General features: G+C 43.8%; 1 protein-coding gene across 2 annotated transcripts in view; it reads left to right on the forward strand.

Moving 5' to 3' along the window:
* plekhg7 (pleckstrin homology domain containing, family G (with RhoGef domain) member 7) overlaps positions 1 to 12,433 on the forward strand; it is a 19,765-nt gene extending 7,332 nt beyond the window's left edge. For both annotated transcript variants that reach the window (XM_088997409.1, XM_088997412.1), the window contains exons 3-17: positions 43 to 65; positions 1,962 to 2,074; positions 2,456 to 2,496; positions 2,866 to 2,970; positions 3,375 to 3,524; positions 3,742 to 3,837; positions 4,209 to 4,307; positions 5,453 to 5,566; positions 5,805 to 5,979; positions 7,273 to 7,388; positions 9,631 to 9,718; positions 9,795 to 9,874; positions 11,323 to 11,476; positions 11,560 to 11,657; positions 12,186 to 12,433. In XM_088997409.1, coding sequence (XP_088853535.1) covers positions 43 to 65; positions 1,962 to 2,074; positions 2,456 to 2,496; positions 2,866 to 2,970; positions 3,375 to 3,524; positions 3,742 to 3,837; positions 4,209 to 4,307; positions 5,453 to 5,566; positions 5,805 to 5,979; positions 7,273 to 7,388; positions 9,631 to 9,718; positions 9,795 to 9,874; positions 11,323 to 11,476; positions 11,560 to 11,657; positions 12,186 to 12,296 — 1,563 coding nt within the window. In that variant the 3' untranslated portion in view covers positions 12,297 to 12,433. The remainder of the gene's footprint in view (positions 1 to 42; positions 66 to 1,961; positions 2,075 to 2,455; positions 2,497 to 2,865; positions 2,971 to 3,374; positions 3,525 to 3,741; positions 3,838 to 4,208; positions 4,308 to 5,452; positions 5,567 to 5,804; positions 5,980 to 7,272; positions 7,389 to 9,630; positions 9,719 to 9,794; positions 9,875 to 11,322; positions 11,477 to 11,559; positions 11,658 to 12,185) is intronic.
* The last annotated feature ends 863 nt before the right edge of the window (positions 12,434 to 13,296 follow it).

Consider the following 13,296-nt stretch of genomic DNA (forward strand, 5'->3'; position numbering starts at 1 on the left):
ATTATTATTATTATTATTATTATTTTGTTCTTTTTTTTACAGGAGAAGGAGCAACGGCCAAATAGGTGAGTGTCTACATGCTGAGTCAGCATCACAGCCCCCCCAAGCCTTTTGAAGCGACCCTTTTTGAATATGAGGCATGTACAAACACAAGCCTTCCTCCCTCCTATTGAAGAGTCTCTAATTGTTCCAATGAGCTTGGCTCTGTTATGACTGGACGTCGGCACAAAAACCTAATCGGCCCCATCTTGTTCCAACACTTTCGGCCTTGCCTGATGTCATTGGGCGCCCGTGAACAAGCGTGAGGAGGTTTGGCGGGGGGTGGATCTCTGAGTTAAGGAGCCCCATTGAGCTTTCTTTGTCACTCCTGTCTTTGTTCATGGGGGCACAGTTAAGTTTGGAGAGTCCCATGGTTCTGTGTGGACTAGACAAACCCTCATTAATGGCATTTTCTCTTAGTGCCACCCACACCCCTCCCGATGGGTGGCTGGACGGTTGCCTGGCGGGGTAATTAGGCAGCTATTGTCTCTTTAATTACACGTTGGCACACTACACCTCTTCCCGTGGCCGAGCCCTCCAAAGGCATCGGCGGTGCGAGTTTTGTTTTCGTGCTTCATTATTTCTCCTGCGGCGCGGGGGACAAAGCACCCATTTTTACAAGTGCCCTCGGTGGACACAGAGGAGGCTTTCTGATTGGGTACAAAGCAACAGCATGTCATTATGAGGACGCTGCGGTATGAGGCGCGCCCACACGCTCTGACGACGGTGTCGTTGCCCTTGTTGCAAGCTCGTGTAGGCCTCAGGTGCTGCTGCCCACTCGCTCTTATCTCCTTTCGGGTTAATTTGATGAGACTTTACCTGAATGGATCACTGTCAAAGTTTGACCAGGGTGAATGCCGCTAACCCACGCGGGTGCTCTGATTCCCGCCCGTAGGCATGTATGCTTGTTTGATACTTGAGCAAGCTCAACTGCAGACATGTTACCTCACATCTCATTGTGTTCGATGAGGAAGGGTAAAAAAGGGCCGCTGCTATTTTGCATGTTATCACGGACCGAGGCGAGCCGTGAGTGCATGTCGTTTTTGTACTTCCTCTTATGATTGTTGCCATCAACATCAACTCTGTGTATCGGTGGAGCTTGTCTATGGGTTCAGTAAAGTTGCTTCATTGAAGGATGTTTACGTTGTGCTTGAAACAATGGAATGCATTCATCAGTTCTGATGCCCAGAACATTTTTGTCCTGTTTGGAAGTGAAAGAACAAGAGCTGTCAAGTGTGACTGGGCTGCTGTCACGATATGGCACGCTACTACCAGTGGACCTTTTGCCTCAAAAAAAGAAATACATATCGTAGCATGTTTCGCAAGTTGCCACTCTGAAGTTTGTGGAAATGTTAAAACAAAGAATTGTAAGCCCAACCTATTGGTCTTACTTTCTGTGTGAGTGGCGTTTACAGCGCAGCACGAATCAATGACTTGAGCTATTCTATGCTCAAGTTTATCTCTCCCTTAATGACAAAAGCGATAACACCATCAGCTTTGTTGCTACACCTGTAGTTCCTTCCCGGCCCCCCTAAAAAACACGCTTTGGTCACTAGTTGCAAAAGGAACAAAAGGATGAGAAGTGCTGCATCATCCTGGGGTGTCTCTTGGTCACAAATGGAGTGAAACTTTGACCAGATTGGTATTGTCGAAGGGCCAGAAAGATCCAACTTGGTGTTTATTTTTGCCCCGGCGTGTGTTGTAAATGGCCAATTTGCTGCACCGATGGCATTTCAAGAAGAATGATAATATGGAATTTAGTTATTTCCTCCTGACATTCAGGAAGTATTGCCTCTATCTAAACACCATTGCTTATATGAATGTTCCAGGACTAATTCAAAGGCATGAATCATTTTTTGTGTCATGACGTCTTTGAGTAATGAGACCCCTTCATTTACGGGTAGTTTTTCTGTCTACTTCAGGCTGGAGGAAAGGAGGCGCAGCTCTGTAGTGGTCAGTTTACCTGGCTTGGATGTTTCACCCGGAGATCTCTTTGTATCCAATGGCGCAGCTGACATACTAAACAACATTTCTGGTATGTATATTTAAACAAAAAAAGAAAAATTCTCCCATGTGTATTGTACTTTATCACCACATCTGGCCAGAATACCAACGATAGCTTTCACTTATATGCTTCCTCACTAAATGCCAGTCCGCATATCTGTCATTTGAATCTGCCAGTTAAGATCATCAATCAATCTTCCCCGCTGTTGGCTTGCGTGCTGCTAAAAGTGTCACCAGATGTATTTGAGTTATGATTTGTCAAGCATTTTAAGCCTGTCACCTTTCAATTCCTTCAAACCAAGAAGCTCTCGAACATACGCCGACTCATTTGTAGCTTTCGGTTTGCCGGCACATTATTTGGTTTCACATTAATTTCCCGTTCTGATCATCACTCGTTTGTGTGTTTTTGCAGACACAAAGAAGTCAAAGTGGCCTTTTTCAAGGCGAAGCACAGTAAGTCTTATTTGTGTTTTAGCAGCTATTGTGTTCGCGGCTTCTTTTGATGTGTGCGTGTGTGTTTGAGGTTTCAACATTGTTCCCTGACCCATTGAACAAAGCAAATGAATACGCTTCCTCATCGCTTTTTCTTCTCACAAGGGGAAAATGCCCAATGTGCAAGTTGAGCCAAATTGATTTGGTTAATTTTGGATCATGCAAGATTGGGCATGAATGCGCATAGCCGCACGCACACACACACACACACACACACACACACACACACACACACACACACACACACACACACACACACACACACACACACACACACACACACACACACACACTAACACTTTTTAAAATGTAATCCTTTTTAACTTTCAGACAAAGGGGAAGTCACAAACTGGCATGTTGGTGTCAGATATTGAAGGACATCTCTCAACAGTCCAAATCCAGGATTGGCGAAACTGTGACCTTCAGAAATATAAGGTGAGAAATGGCTTCTGTCAGCAGCAGCTGAAGCACCGTGCTATTTGTTGTGTAAATATGTCTTCACTGTGCTGCGAGGATTTTTTTAATTTTTTTCACTTCATGCATTATTCACGTTGAGAGGATAACACATCCAGATTTGTAATCCAAATAGAATCAGTGTGGAACCTGCTACTCTGAAATAACAAGTTTGTGCAAGAACCTGCTTTTCTTGGCGGTAACCCTGCAGCATGTAAATATCACGACGCACTGCACACGCTTGAATGGATCCCCACGATGGGAAAAACATCACAGAATGTGATCAATCTTTTACACGCAAGCACGTTCCTTGCCACTCTGTCACTCTGATTTTGAAACGAATTTCTCAGCATGAACCGTACTAGCTTGCGGTACTTTTTGTGCAGGGCTACTCCGTCGCAGAGTTCCTGCAGCACCAGTCATCCCAGTGGAGCTCCACCTCTGACCCTCTGGGCTTGAAAAGACAAGAGGCCATCTGGGAGCTGTTCACCAGCGAGTGTGTTTACTTCCTGGATCAGCTCATGGTTCTCAAAGAGGTGATTTTCACCACACAATGGCTCCTCCGGTGCGTCAAAATACACGCAGGAGAATAGATAAACACACCCAACCTAAATAAAAACCTGACACCTGCTACTTTGTTCTTGACATTTTCCCTCTGAATTCCTGACGCTCAAGTCTTTTGTTGTATTCAGTTCAAGTCTTTTGGTTGTCTGTCTAAGTCGATTGTCCGTCGGACTCTTTTGTTGCCTTCAGGTGTTTTTGGCGACACTCACCAACCTTCAGATGAGAAGCTGCCTGGTTGACATTGACGCCTGGAGGCTGTTTGCCAACCTCAATGAGCTTAGTTTGGTGAGCTTAAACGCAACCACAGCAGACGAGCCCGATAACTGCACGTCTCACGACACGTTAAATCACCAGTCTTCACATCGTCGCTCTCTTGTGTGTGCCGTTTGGCTTTTGTTCGTCAAAATAATCGCAACACTCGCCTGCCTCAGCTTAAAAACAACACTTGATGCCCAGACGTCCCAGCGTAAGTCGCAATGTCGCGCGTGAGATACCCCGGGACGGGTGCCATGGTAACGTGGGCCTTATTTTCCGCTCATCTGTTGATTGTGATTAGAAAAGTAATATTAGATACCTTGATGCGATAATAGGCTATGCAATGTAATGTATATCAAGTGAATTGTCACTGGACAGCCACCTCATGTCTTTGGTTGCAGGTGAGCTTTGGTTTCCTTAACAACTTGCTGCGCGTCATCAAGGACTCATTGGAAATCGCCGATGGTAACCAAAACACCCTGCTGGAGCTGTTGAGCAAAGTAAGACGGCAGTTCACTGTCACTCGTTCATTTGTAGCTCTCCTTACCATGTTAGCCAAACATTTCACATTAAACTTTCCCAAATGTTTTTTTCTGAACCCCCCCAAAGAATTCTGGTTTCACAAATCAAAGCAGTAGCTGCAGCTCAACGTTGGCAAATAAAATGCCCCCATTGAGTCACGTTGCAAATAAAGGCTTTGCCGTGACTCGCGACTTCCCACGGGCCTCTCCCTCAACCATTTGATGTCATAGAAACTATTGAAATCCATCAACCACCTGTGTTTAGATTCCACCGAATGAGTTGACATGGGGTGGCAGCCAGACAACAATGGCACTCAGCATTGAAGTGAGGGATGAGGAATTACGTGCCAGCGGTGTTGCTTTGCTTGGGAACAATTAGCTGTGATTAAAAAAAATGATTACGTGACAAGTCAAGTTGCCGGTGAAGAGAAAGATTCAATTTGAGACGTTGTAATTATTGAAGACACGAATGACCTTGTACAACCTCATGGAATCCATAAGATGACTCCTTGGGCTAAAATGTTTTAATGGAACTACACAGTTATCATAGATGAGCACAAATGTTCAACAGTGGTGCATTCTACATTTTTTTTTCTAGCACCACAATAGCTCACAATTCAACGAGAGCAGAAACTCCAACAAAGCACTCTTGAGGCATTGACTCATTGCCTTTCCCAAATTTATTCGGTAATTGAAAATATGACGTGGAGCGCCATTCCCAATAAAGCGATGGTCAAACCTCTGGGAATGTTTTTCCCGCCCACGAGGGGGCAGCATTTGCCTTTTGTACAGCCGCCCCCATTTCAAGCTCAGATAACTCCAGACACAGATCAGCTCTTTTTTCTGATGAAAGGAGAGTCTAATGTTTCTTACGCTGCATTGAATGTTTATGTAGTCCTAAAACTCAATTATCTGTGGGTCCTGCAATTTGAGTGCAAATGACAAAAACCTTGTTTGTTCATCTTTTTTGTACATTATTCAGACAAACTGCAATCTTAATTCTCACAAGTTTGTATGTCTTTTGTCAGTGTTTTTGTTTTCTTCAATGGAAGGCTTCCTACTTGTGCTTTTATGATGCGTTTATTTCTTGTGTACTAGCTGATGTGGAATTGCTTTGTTGGCAGGCTTTCCGGGAGAGCATATGTCACTGCTTGCAGAAGTATTGCCTCAACTACTCCACCGCTTTGCTTTATCTGGACAGCCTCAAGCCCAGAGAGGACTTTGGGTCTTACGTCAAGGTACACAAGGGCACTTCCACTGTGCATGTGCGTCAGAGATCACAAGTTACCCCCCCCCCCCCCCAGGGATCAATAAAATATTCAAATTCTGAGAGTACCCTGAAAGGAAAGCTAAAAACATCCTGCCTACTGTATCTAGTCATGATATTACTTAATATTTGTTGTCAATGATGTCAGGCATCACCTCTTTGCCCAACTCCTACATTGTTTCTGCCGCTCTTTGCGTTTTGTCGCGCAGTGGTGCGAGGGCAACAACCAATGTCGCAGGTTGCAACTGCGCGACCTGCTGGTGGCGCCGTTGCAGAGGTTAACCCGCTATCCGCTGCTCCTACGGAACTTCGCCAGGAGGTTCCGCACAGAGGAGGAATGCAAGGATGTGCAGGCGATAGCTGACCAAGTGGACATGTCGATATGTAAGCACGTCTTCCTCTTCCTTCTTCCGCTTTCTCATTCAAGGACGTGCACGTTCCTATAAGGCTTGCCGCCGCTACTGGAAAGTGGATAGGGTGCCAATGCCCTCACCCGTTTTAGTTTACCAATCAGGAAGGCATATTTGTGCTGCAAACAGGATGGCCATACTGCTCGCAGGCTGATTTACATGTAGTACTACTATACTACTACTTCCCTTAACCCTGAAAGAAGGTCAGAGTTGCTCCGGTGAGGTAACAAGGAGTGTCCTGTAGGTTGTAGGAGGACGTGTTTCATAAACTCAGTCGTCTGTAATCTATCAGCGCGGTCTCACACCCGTGTTTGACAAGCAACCATCCCAAGCCAACACATTGGGCCACGCCAATATTTTTTAATTCTTTTGAAAAATTGTAGTTTGACATTCAGGGGTCGCTTTGGGTTTTTAAAAATGACACATGGCCCAGGGATTTTGTTAGAAACCACAAAAACAAGGGCATCAAGAACAAAATAGTTTTTTCACAGATGTACAACATGGAAATGCACTGTGAGCGACACTGGCCTGATTTGAACATTTGTTTTTTTAAACATGGTGTTCATCGTTCACTACATGATTGACATAATTTCAGATCATGACACGTACTTGCAACCAACTACTGCAACACATAACCCCTTTGTACTCCCCACATCCATAGTCTGTTAGTATGTGAGGTGCCTAATCATGTCCGACTTCCCCAACGTTGCATTTTTGCTACTTCATAATTAACGGGACAAGCCAAAAGACCCCCAAGTAACTTTCTTTCTTCTTCTCAAAAGCTGTGCTGGTTTGAAATTGCAAACTGCCATCTACAGGCATCTGGTCTCTTGAATTTCACAAATTAATTACAATTTTGCACGTCTGGCGGTGAATGAGTTAATAAAAGAAATGGCATCTTAATGTTGGGACTTATAAAAAGATACAGTGACACCATAAATATGTATGGGAAGAAAAAACATATTTTTGCATGATGATTTCATGCTTCGGCTCAATGGACATTGCGCTTCTTCTGATACGTGCGCCTTGGCAACCAATGGGCAGCATATTGTACGTATACTGAACATATGATAATGACAAACACAAAGACTACCACAACAGTGACAAAGTAATGAATGGCGACCAACCTAGAAAGGTCCCCACCGCCAGATGAGTGTCTTTGCGCCGGCTCAAGTAACCCTCGTGGGAACCTGCCGTGTAATTGGAACTATGTCACTAGTCGTAGAAAGTTATCATTGTGAATAGTGTCATTGTCTTCCCTCCAAAGGTGACCTAGAGGGAAAGGTGAAATGGTTGGACAACTACCAGAAGGTCAAACAGCTGAGAGACGCGCTGGTGTGGCTGCCTGTGTGGGAGCGAGACAAGCGGACCTTCATCCCCGAGGTCGGTGATGCCGAATGCCGCTCGAGTGGCTGTCTTGAAACATGCTCTAATTAGCTCCTGAAAACCTATTCATTCTTGGGGCTGAGTACTTTGGGATGGAAAAAAAACGCCCCAAAAGTTCACTCTGTTAGTGCAAGGATGTTTTTGTTTTTTTTAAATGGCGTATATACTGCGCAGCGAGTCCACGTTTGGACCGTGTTGTGCAAAATGAAAAGTTAGATGAAGCCACAGATTTGTTTGCATGATTGTCGTAATCTAACTGACCGACTTGTGTTTATGAGACCCTTGTTTGGTCAAAGGTTGCAAGTCATTCAAGTAGATAAATCATCTGTCTGAGCGCGCCAGTAGCAATGGTTAGCACGTGGACTTCACAGTGCAGAGGTCCAATTCCAGCTCCTGTGCTTGCGTGGGTGTGCATTCCAAAAAAATGCACGGCAGGCTGATTGAACACTCAGAATTGTCCCTCGGCGCGAGGCTGGGCGCAAATGGTTGTTTGTTTCTGTGTGCCCTGCAATTTGGTTGCCAAGTGATTTAGGGTGTCCCCCGCCTACTGCCAGAAGATAGCTGGGATAGACTCCAGCAACCCCCTGCGACGCTAGTGAGAATAAAGCCGTTTGGAAAATGACAAGAAAAAATATCATCGATCCATCATCTGAAATCATAGTTCATTTTCTTTTATTTTCGAGGAAGCCTAACCGACCCAGTCATTTAGCTACTGTATTTTCCGGTGTATAAGGCACACCCAAAAGTTTTGATTTTCTTCAAAAGATTACCCTGCACCTTATACGCAGGTGCGCCTTAGATGTCAAGTAATATTGAGCCACGACAGGTCACGCAACTACTTTCAACAGCCATCTAATTCCTCCTGTGGAAGTAGTGCATAACTCCGGCCTCTACTGTAGCGCCTTATAATGTGGTGTGCTTTAGAGTTGGGAAATTTTAATATATTTGTTATATTTGGAAAACGTTTTTCATTCATTAAAGGTGCGCCTTATATATGGAAAAAAAGTGAAAATAGACCATTCATTGGGGGTGGTGGGCCTTTTACTCTGATGCGCCTTATACACCGGAAAATACTGTTGAATAAATCTCATTGTTGATTGGAATATGCAGTGACACCTCAGTTTACGAACTTAATTGGTTCCCAGAAAGTGTGTGTAAGGCGAAAAGTTCATCTGCCAAACATTTATTTCCCATAACAAACCATTAAAAATGAGAATAATTCGTTTCCGGGTCCCCATAAAACATAATTTTCTACTAAATAAGCCTTAAAACAACACGAAATATACCTTATTTTATGTGTCATAAATGTCTTATTGTATTATAATTAAAGAATTAAACTGTACTGTATATTAAAGTCGTTTTACTTACCTTTGTGATGGCCGTTGATGTAGTTGCCTCTTGATGATATCCGAGTGAAGTTGTCGTGCTTTCTCGGTGATAATACCCTCACTCACACGGTCCCCTGCTAGCTGCTTTTCGTTAATCCAAATCAACAGAAGTTTTTCAACCTCTTCTATTGCCGTTGCTTGGACAACACAGAACCACCCTGAGCCACACGTAGCAATGGTCGACTTAGCATACTGGTACTGGGACGCCAAGTCACACAAACGCACACCTCGTTCGTGTTTTTCGATGATCTCCTTCTTCTGCTCAATAATAGCCTGAAGTGGGGTCTTTTTCGGTCCCATAATAGCAAAAGTACTCCACTCGATAACAAAACACGTCTGCGCTCAAAGAAAACTAGTCCGCCAGCCATTGTGGCGCTGTGTGGTTTGATTTGTCCACCGAAAACTAGTTCATATGCCAAGACTATATGCTCGCGAATGTAATGTTCGTGAGGCAAAAAGTTCGTGAGCTAAAGCGTTCGCAAGCCGAGGTATTACTGTCGTTGAATTTATTGCTTATCTTCTTCTTATCCTTTCGGCTTTTCCCGACAAGGGGTTGCCACAGCAAATCAGTGTCCTCCATCTTTAGAGGTTTGATCCACATGTTTGATTTGGCCAAGCTTGAGGAGGGGAAAAAAGAACTGCATTTTAAATGGAAATATTCATGAGGGGATAGTACTTGCAATGAAATTAATTTAGCTAAATTGTTTAGTCAGTCTTTATAATGGCGATTAGATGCGATGCATCTTGTTCTGATCAGGCAGTGAGCTGAAATATCACTCTTCAGTTCTTCTTACAAAAGCTCCAATGTGATAAGGTCAGCTGTGATATTGCCGCTGCATCTCTTTCTTCAGACCGTGAAACATCTGCTGAAGCCCGTGACACTGGAGAATCTCATTTCTCACAGAAGCCTGCTGCACGAAAGCAAACTGGTGCTCATAGGTCTGCCCATCTCAGACGCGTTTGTGCGAACGTTTTAAACGCACTCTCACGCCGTCTTCCGATGGCTCCATTCCAGAAAATGCCAAGCTCATCGACGTCTACGTGTTCCTCTTTGACGAATTCCTGCTCATCACCAAGATAAAAAGAAACAAGAAGGTGTGTCGCCGCGTTGTTGTCGTCGTGCTCACGAGACTAAAAGTGAAGTGAAGTGAAGCTATTTTTATTGGAAACAATGTGGACATTCTATTCCGGAGGTCGCGTTCCAAAGTGCCACTCGCTTTTATTATTTAGTGTAACCTGGGTGAATTTTAGCTTTTTCTTGTTACTTTTCTTCTCAACCAAAATTATAGTTGACAAAAACTAGCAACAAAAGTTCCAAAATAAGCAAAAAGGCATTCAAAACCAGCAACAAAAAAATCCTTCAAAGGAACGAGCTCTATTCAAAGTGTCCTTAGAACTTTTTCAATATGAAACTTGGTCTTTCAGTGTTCATTTCCACTGTGCTCAATTTTATATTGCTACATTTCTTGACAGAAGGAAGGTCAAAAACAAAGTTATAAAATACTGAACGCCTTTCTTTTTTTCCATTTTGCGCTTGACAAACATGAAAAAAGAAAGTAATAGCTATGTTTGAAATAGCGTCTGCCCGGTGGCCCGGAGCGTACAACTTTTACGTCTGGCGTACAACTTTCAAAACGTCTCGGCCTGAGTGGCCGACAACTTCTTCAAGGAAAAAAAAGGTTTTTTTTCAAATCAAACGTTTGTTTTATTCAATAAAGCAAAAGCTACAAAGAAAACGCTACAAGCTACCTGGACTCCTCTTTCTAAGCAGCTTTCAAAACTCTCAAGTACACTTTTCAGTCAGGGTGTAGTCCGAAGCACGAAACAGGCTTCTGATTGGCTGCCGGTGCCGAGTATGCAAATTGCCAAACGAACGTTTGTTTGGCAATTTGCATACTCGGCACCGGCAGCCAATCAGAAGCCTGCTTCGGACTACACCCTGACTGAAAAGTGTACGTTTGTTTGGCAATTTGCATACTCGGCACCGGCAGCCAATCAGAAGCCTGCTTCGGACTACACCCTGACTGAAAAGTGTACTTGACAGTTTTGAAGGCCGCTGCGAAAGAGGAGTCCAGGTAGCTTTGAGCAGACCACACAACACAAACATTGCATTGTCCAAAGAAACGACAAAGGATAACTGGAGCAAAATTTTCAGCAAGGGATATTTACCATAAATTAGGCAAGGGAGCATTTGGGGTAGGTATTTCCTTAATTAAAAAATCCTTTATACTTTGCAACAATTTTTTTGGGGGGGCGATTAGACGTCCTTTTGTGTTTTAAGTTGTGAAAAATTGGGCAGGCAACTTTTCAGAGTTGTCTGCCCGGGTGTCCGCTAACTTTTTGTCATGAGTTTCAGACACTGCTAATACTAATGATAATAACAATCAAAACGAAACTTCAACAAAATATTTTTGAAAAAAATATAAATGAATAAAAAACTACAAAACAAACCAAAATAAAATGTAACAATGATAAAACAAAAAATCCCAGACTATTAGAACCCTGTTTTTTGTAACCCAACTGTACATTTTGTGCGTGCCTAGAGGTCCATCGGACCGGAACCCAACTCCCTGCGCTTGGCGCAGAACTCGGAACTGGACCAGCTGCTAAAAGAAGGCTGCTGCTTCACAGTTCTCGACCAGCCCGTCTCTTTGGACCGACTCCAGCTCAGGAACATTGATCAGCTCAATGCCTCAAGTAATAAGAGTGTCGATATGCGTCAGGCGGGTTGTGACGTTTCCGTCATTTAATGGATATCAATGTGTGTCGTTCTTTAAAAGCGTCAGGACTACCTCACTCTTTTATAATCACGCATCAGAACCGCTACCAGCAGTGCATTGGTGCGTTCGTCCTGCAGGCTGCATCAGAAGCTTCCAAGGTAAAATCAGGGATAGGATTTGGAATACAGTAAAGTCTCGTTATATCGATATCGGATATATCGATAGTCCCGGTTATATCGATACTATTTCTATGCACGCACGGAGAAAATTACATGCAAACAGGGTCGGATATATCGATAGTCCCGGTTATATCGATATTTTTTTCGGACTCCCTTGAATATCGATATAACGAGACTTTACTGTATTTTTATTGTCTTCCTTAGCATTCACCAGCACACTTTCTTTGTGAACATTTGCTGACGTGTTTGTTTTTTTTTCCCCCCAGCTCAGCTAAGCCCCGGGTGTGTTTTGCAAAATGCACTGTGTTTATTCATGGATATTTTACTGCCACGTTTTATTTCAGCGATTGCAGTATTTTTGTTACTGATTTACTGCTTCATCATCTGGACCGTGCCCATGAACAAAGCACCATCCTAGTCTTTGTTCCATGACAAAGAAAAACGGCGCTTGGGCGTCAACCTCATATTCATTATTCGACTTGCTTGTGAATGTTTTTTTTTGTCCAGAGAGCATGGCTGTCGAAGATAGAGGAGGCCGTTTCGGCACTGCTGAAGCTGGACTCTCAGCATGCGCGAGTGAAGAATGCCTCACCGTGGTTCGAGTCATCCCAGATCTGAAACACCCCCACCCCACCCCACCTCACCTCACTGTCCGTGTACTTGTCATCAAAGTCTGCCCTAGCACTGGCACATCCCGTACTGTACAGTCAACTACAGCAGTAGGGTACCATTAAAGCTTTGGTCATGTAGTACAACTTTTTACCTTGTTTTTGTCTTCTTACCCTTGGTATGGGAGTATCATATTGGGTGTTCATTGGTAGTTTTTTTATAACAAACAGAAAGAGGGGGTAAAATCAAAGTCAGCTTGATTGTCAAATACGCTAATATGCATGACACACAATTACAGATTAAATTCATGTCCTTTTGGACCCAGCGTGCAAGGCAATGTGGCTAAAAAACAATTGACAACAGACAATACATGTAATTTCTGAATGTAAAGTGACATAATGTAGTAATGCAAAACAAACAAAGGGTTGAAGTGAGGTCTTGCAGAAAAAAAACAAGAACAAAAATAGAGTTCAGGATGATAGTACAGCGTACTCAGAGTTCGGTGAGTGTAGCAGTGGGAAGGGGCAGAGGGGGCAGGGCTGACAGGGAGTCTCCTGACTGCCTAGTGGCAGTCAGGAGACTCGGAGTTCTCGGCTGTCCTCACGATGCGCTGCAGTCTTACGCCAGGATACGGTGAAGGCACCGTACCACACGGTGATACAGCTGGTCAGGATGCTCTCGATGGTACCGCGGCAGAAGGAGGTCGTGATGGTGGTCGGGGCTCCAACTCTTTTGAGCTTGCGGAGGAAGTACAGGCGCTGGTGGGATCTCTTGGCCAGTGATGGCATGTTGTGGCTCCAGGACAGGTCTTTGGAAAAAAACGGACTTGCTCAAATTTGAGGCAAAATCATATTTGGCACCCATGGTCAAACCACATATTTCTTCTTATTGACAAAGTGTTCATTAATAAAGCCAAAATGTTGCCATTTGAAATGACGAGGATGGTGTCGTATCTGTGATCCATTTAAACATTTTTTTTTAATGAAATGATTCAATCATTTATCGCCAG

The sequence above is a fragment of the Hippocampus bargibanti genome, linkage group LG05 (genome assembly GCF_051943395.1).
Source record: "Hippocampus bargibanti isolate YZ-2025 linkage group LG05, ASM5194339v1, whole genome shotgun sequence".
NCBI lineage: Eukaryota > Metazoa > Chordata > Actinopteri > Syngnathiformes > Syngnathidae > Hippocampus > Hippocampus bargibanti.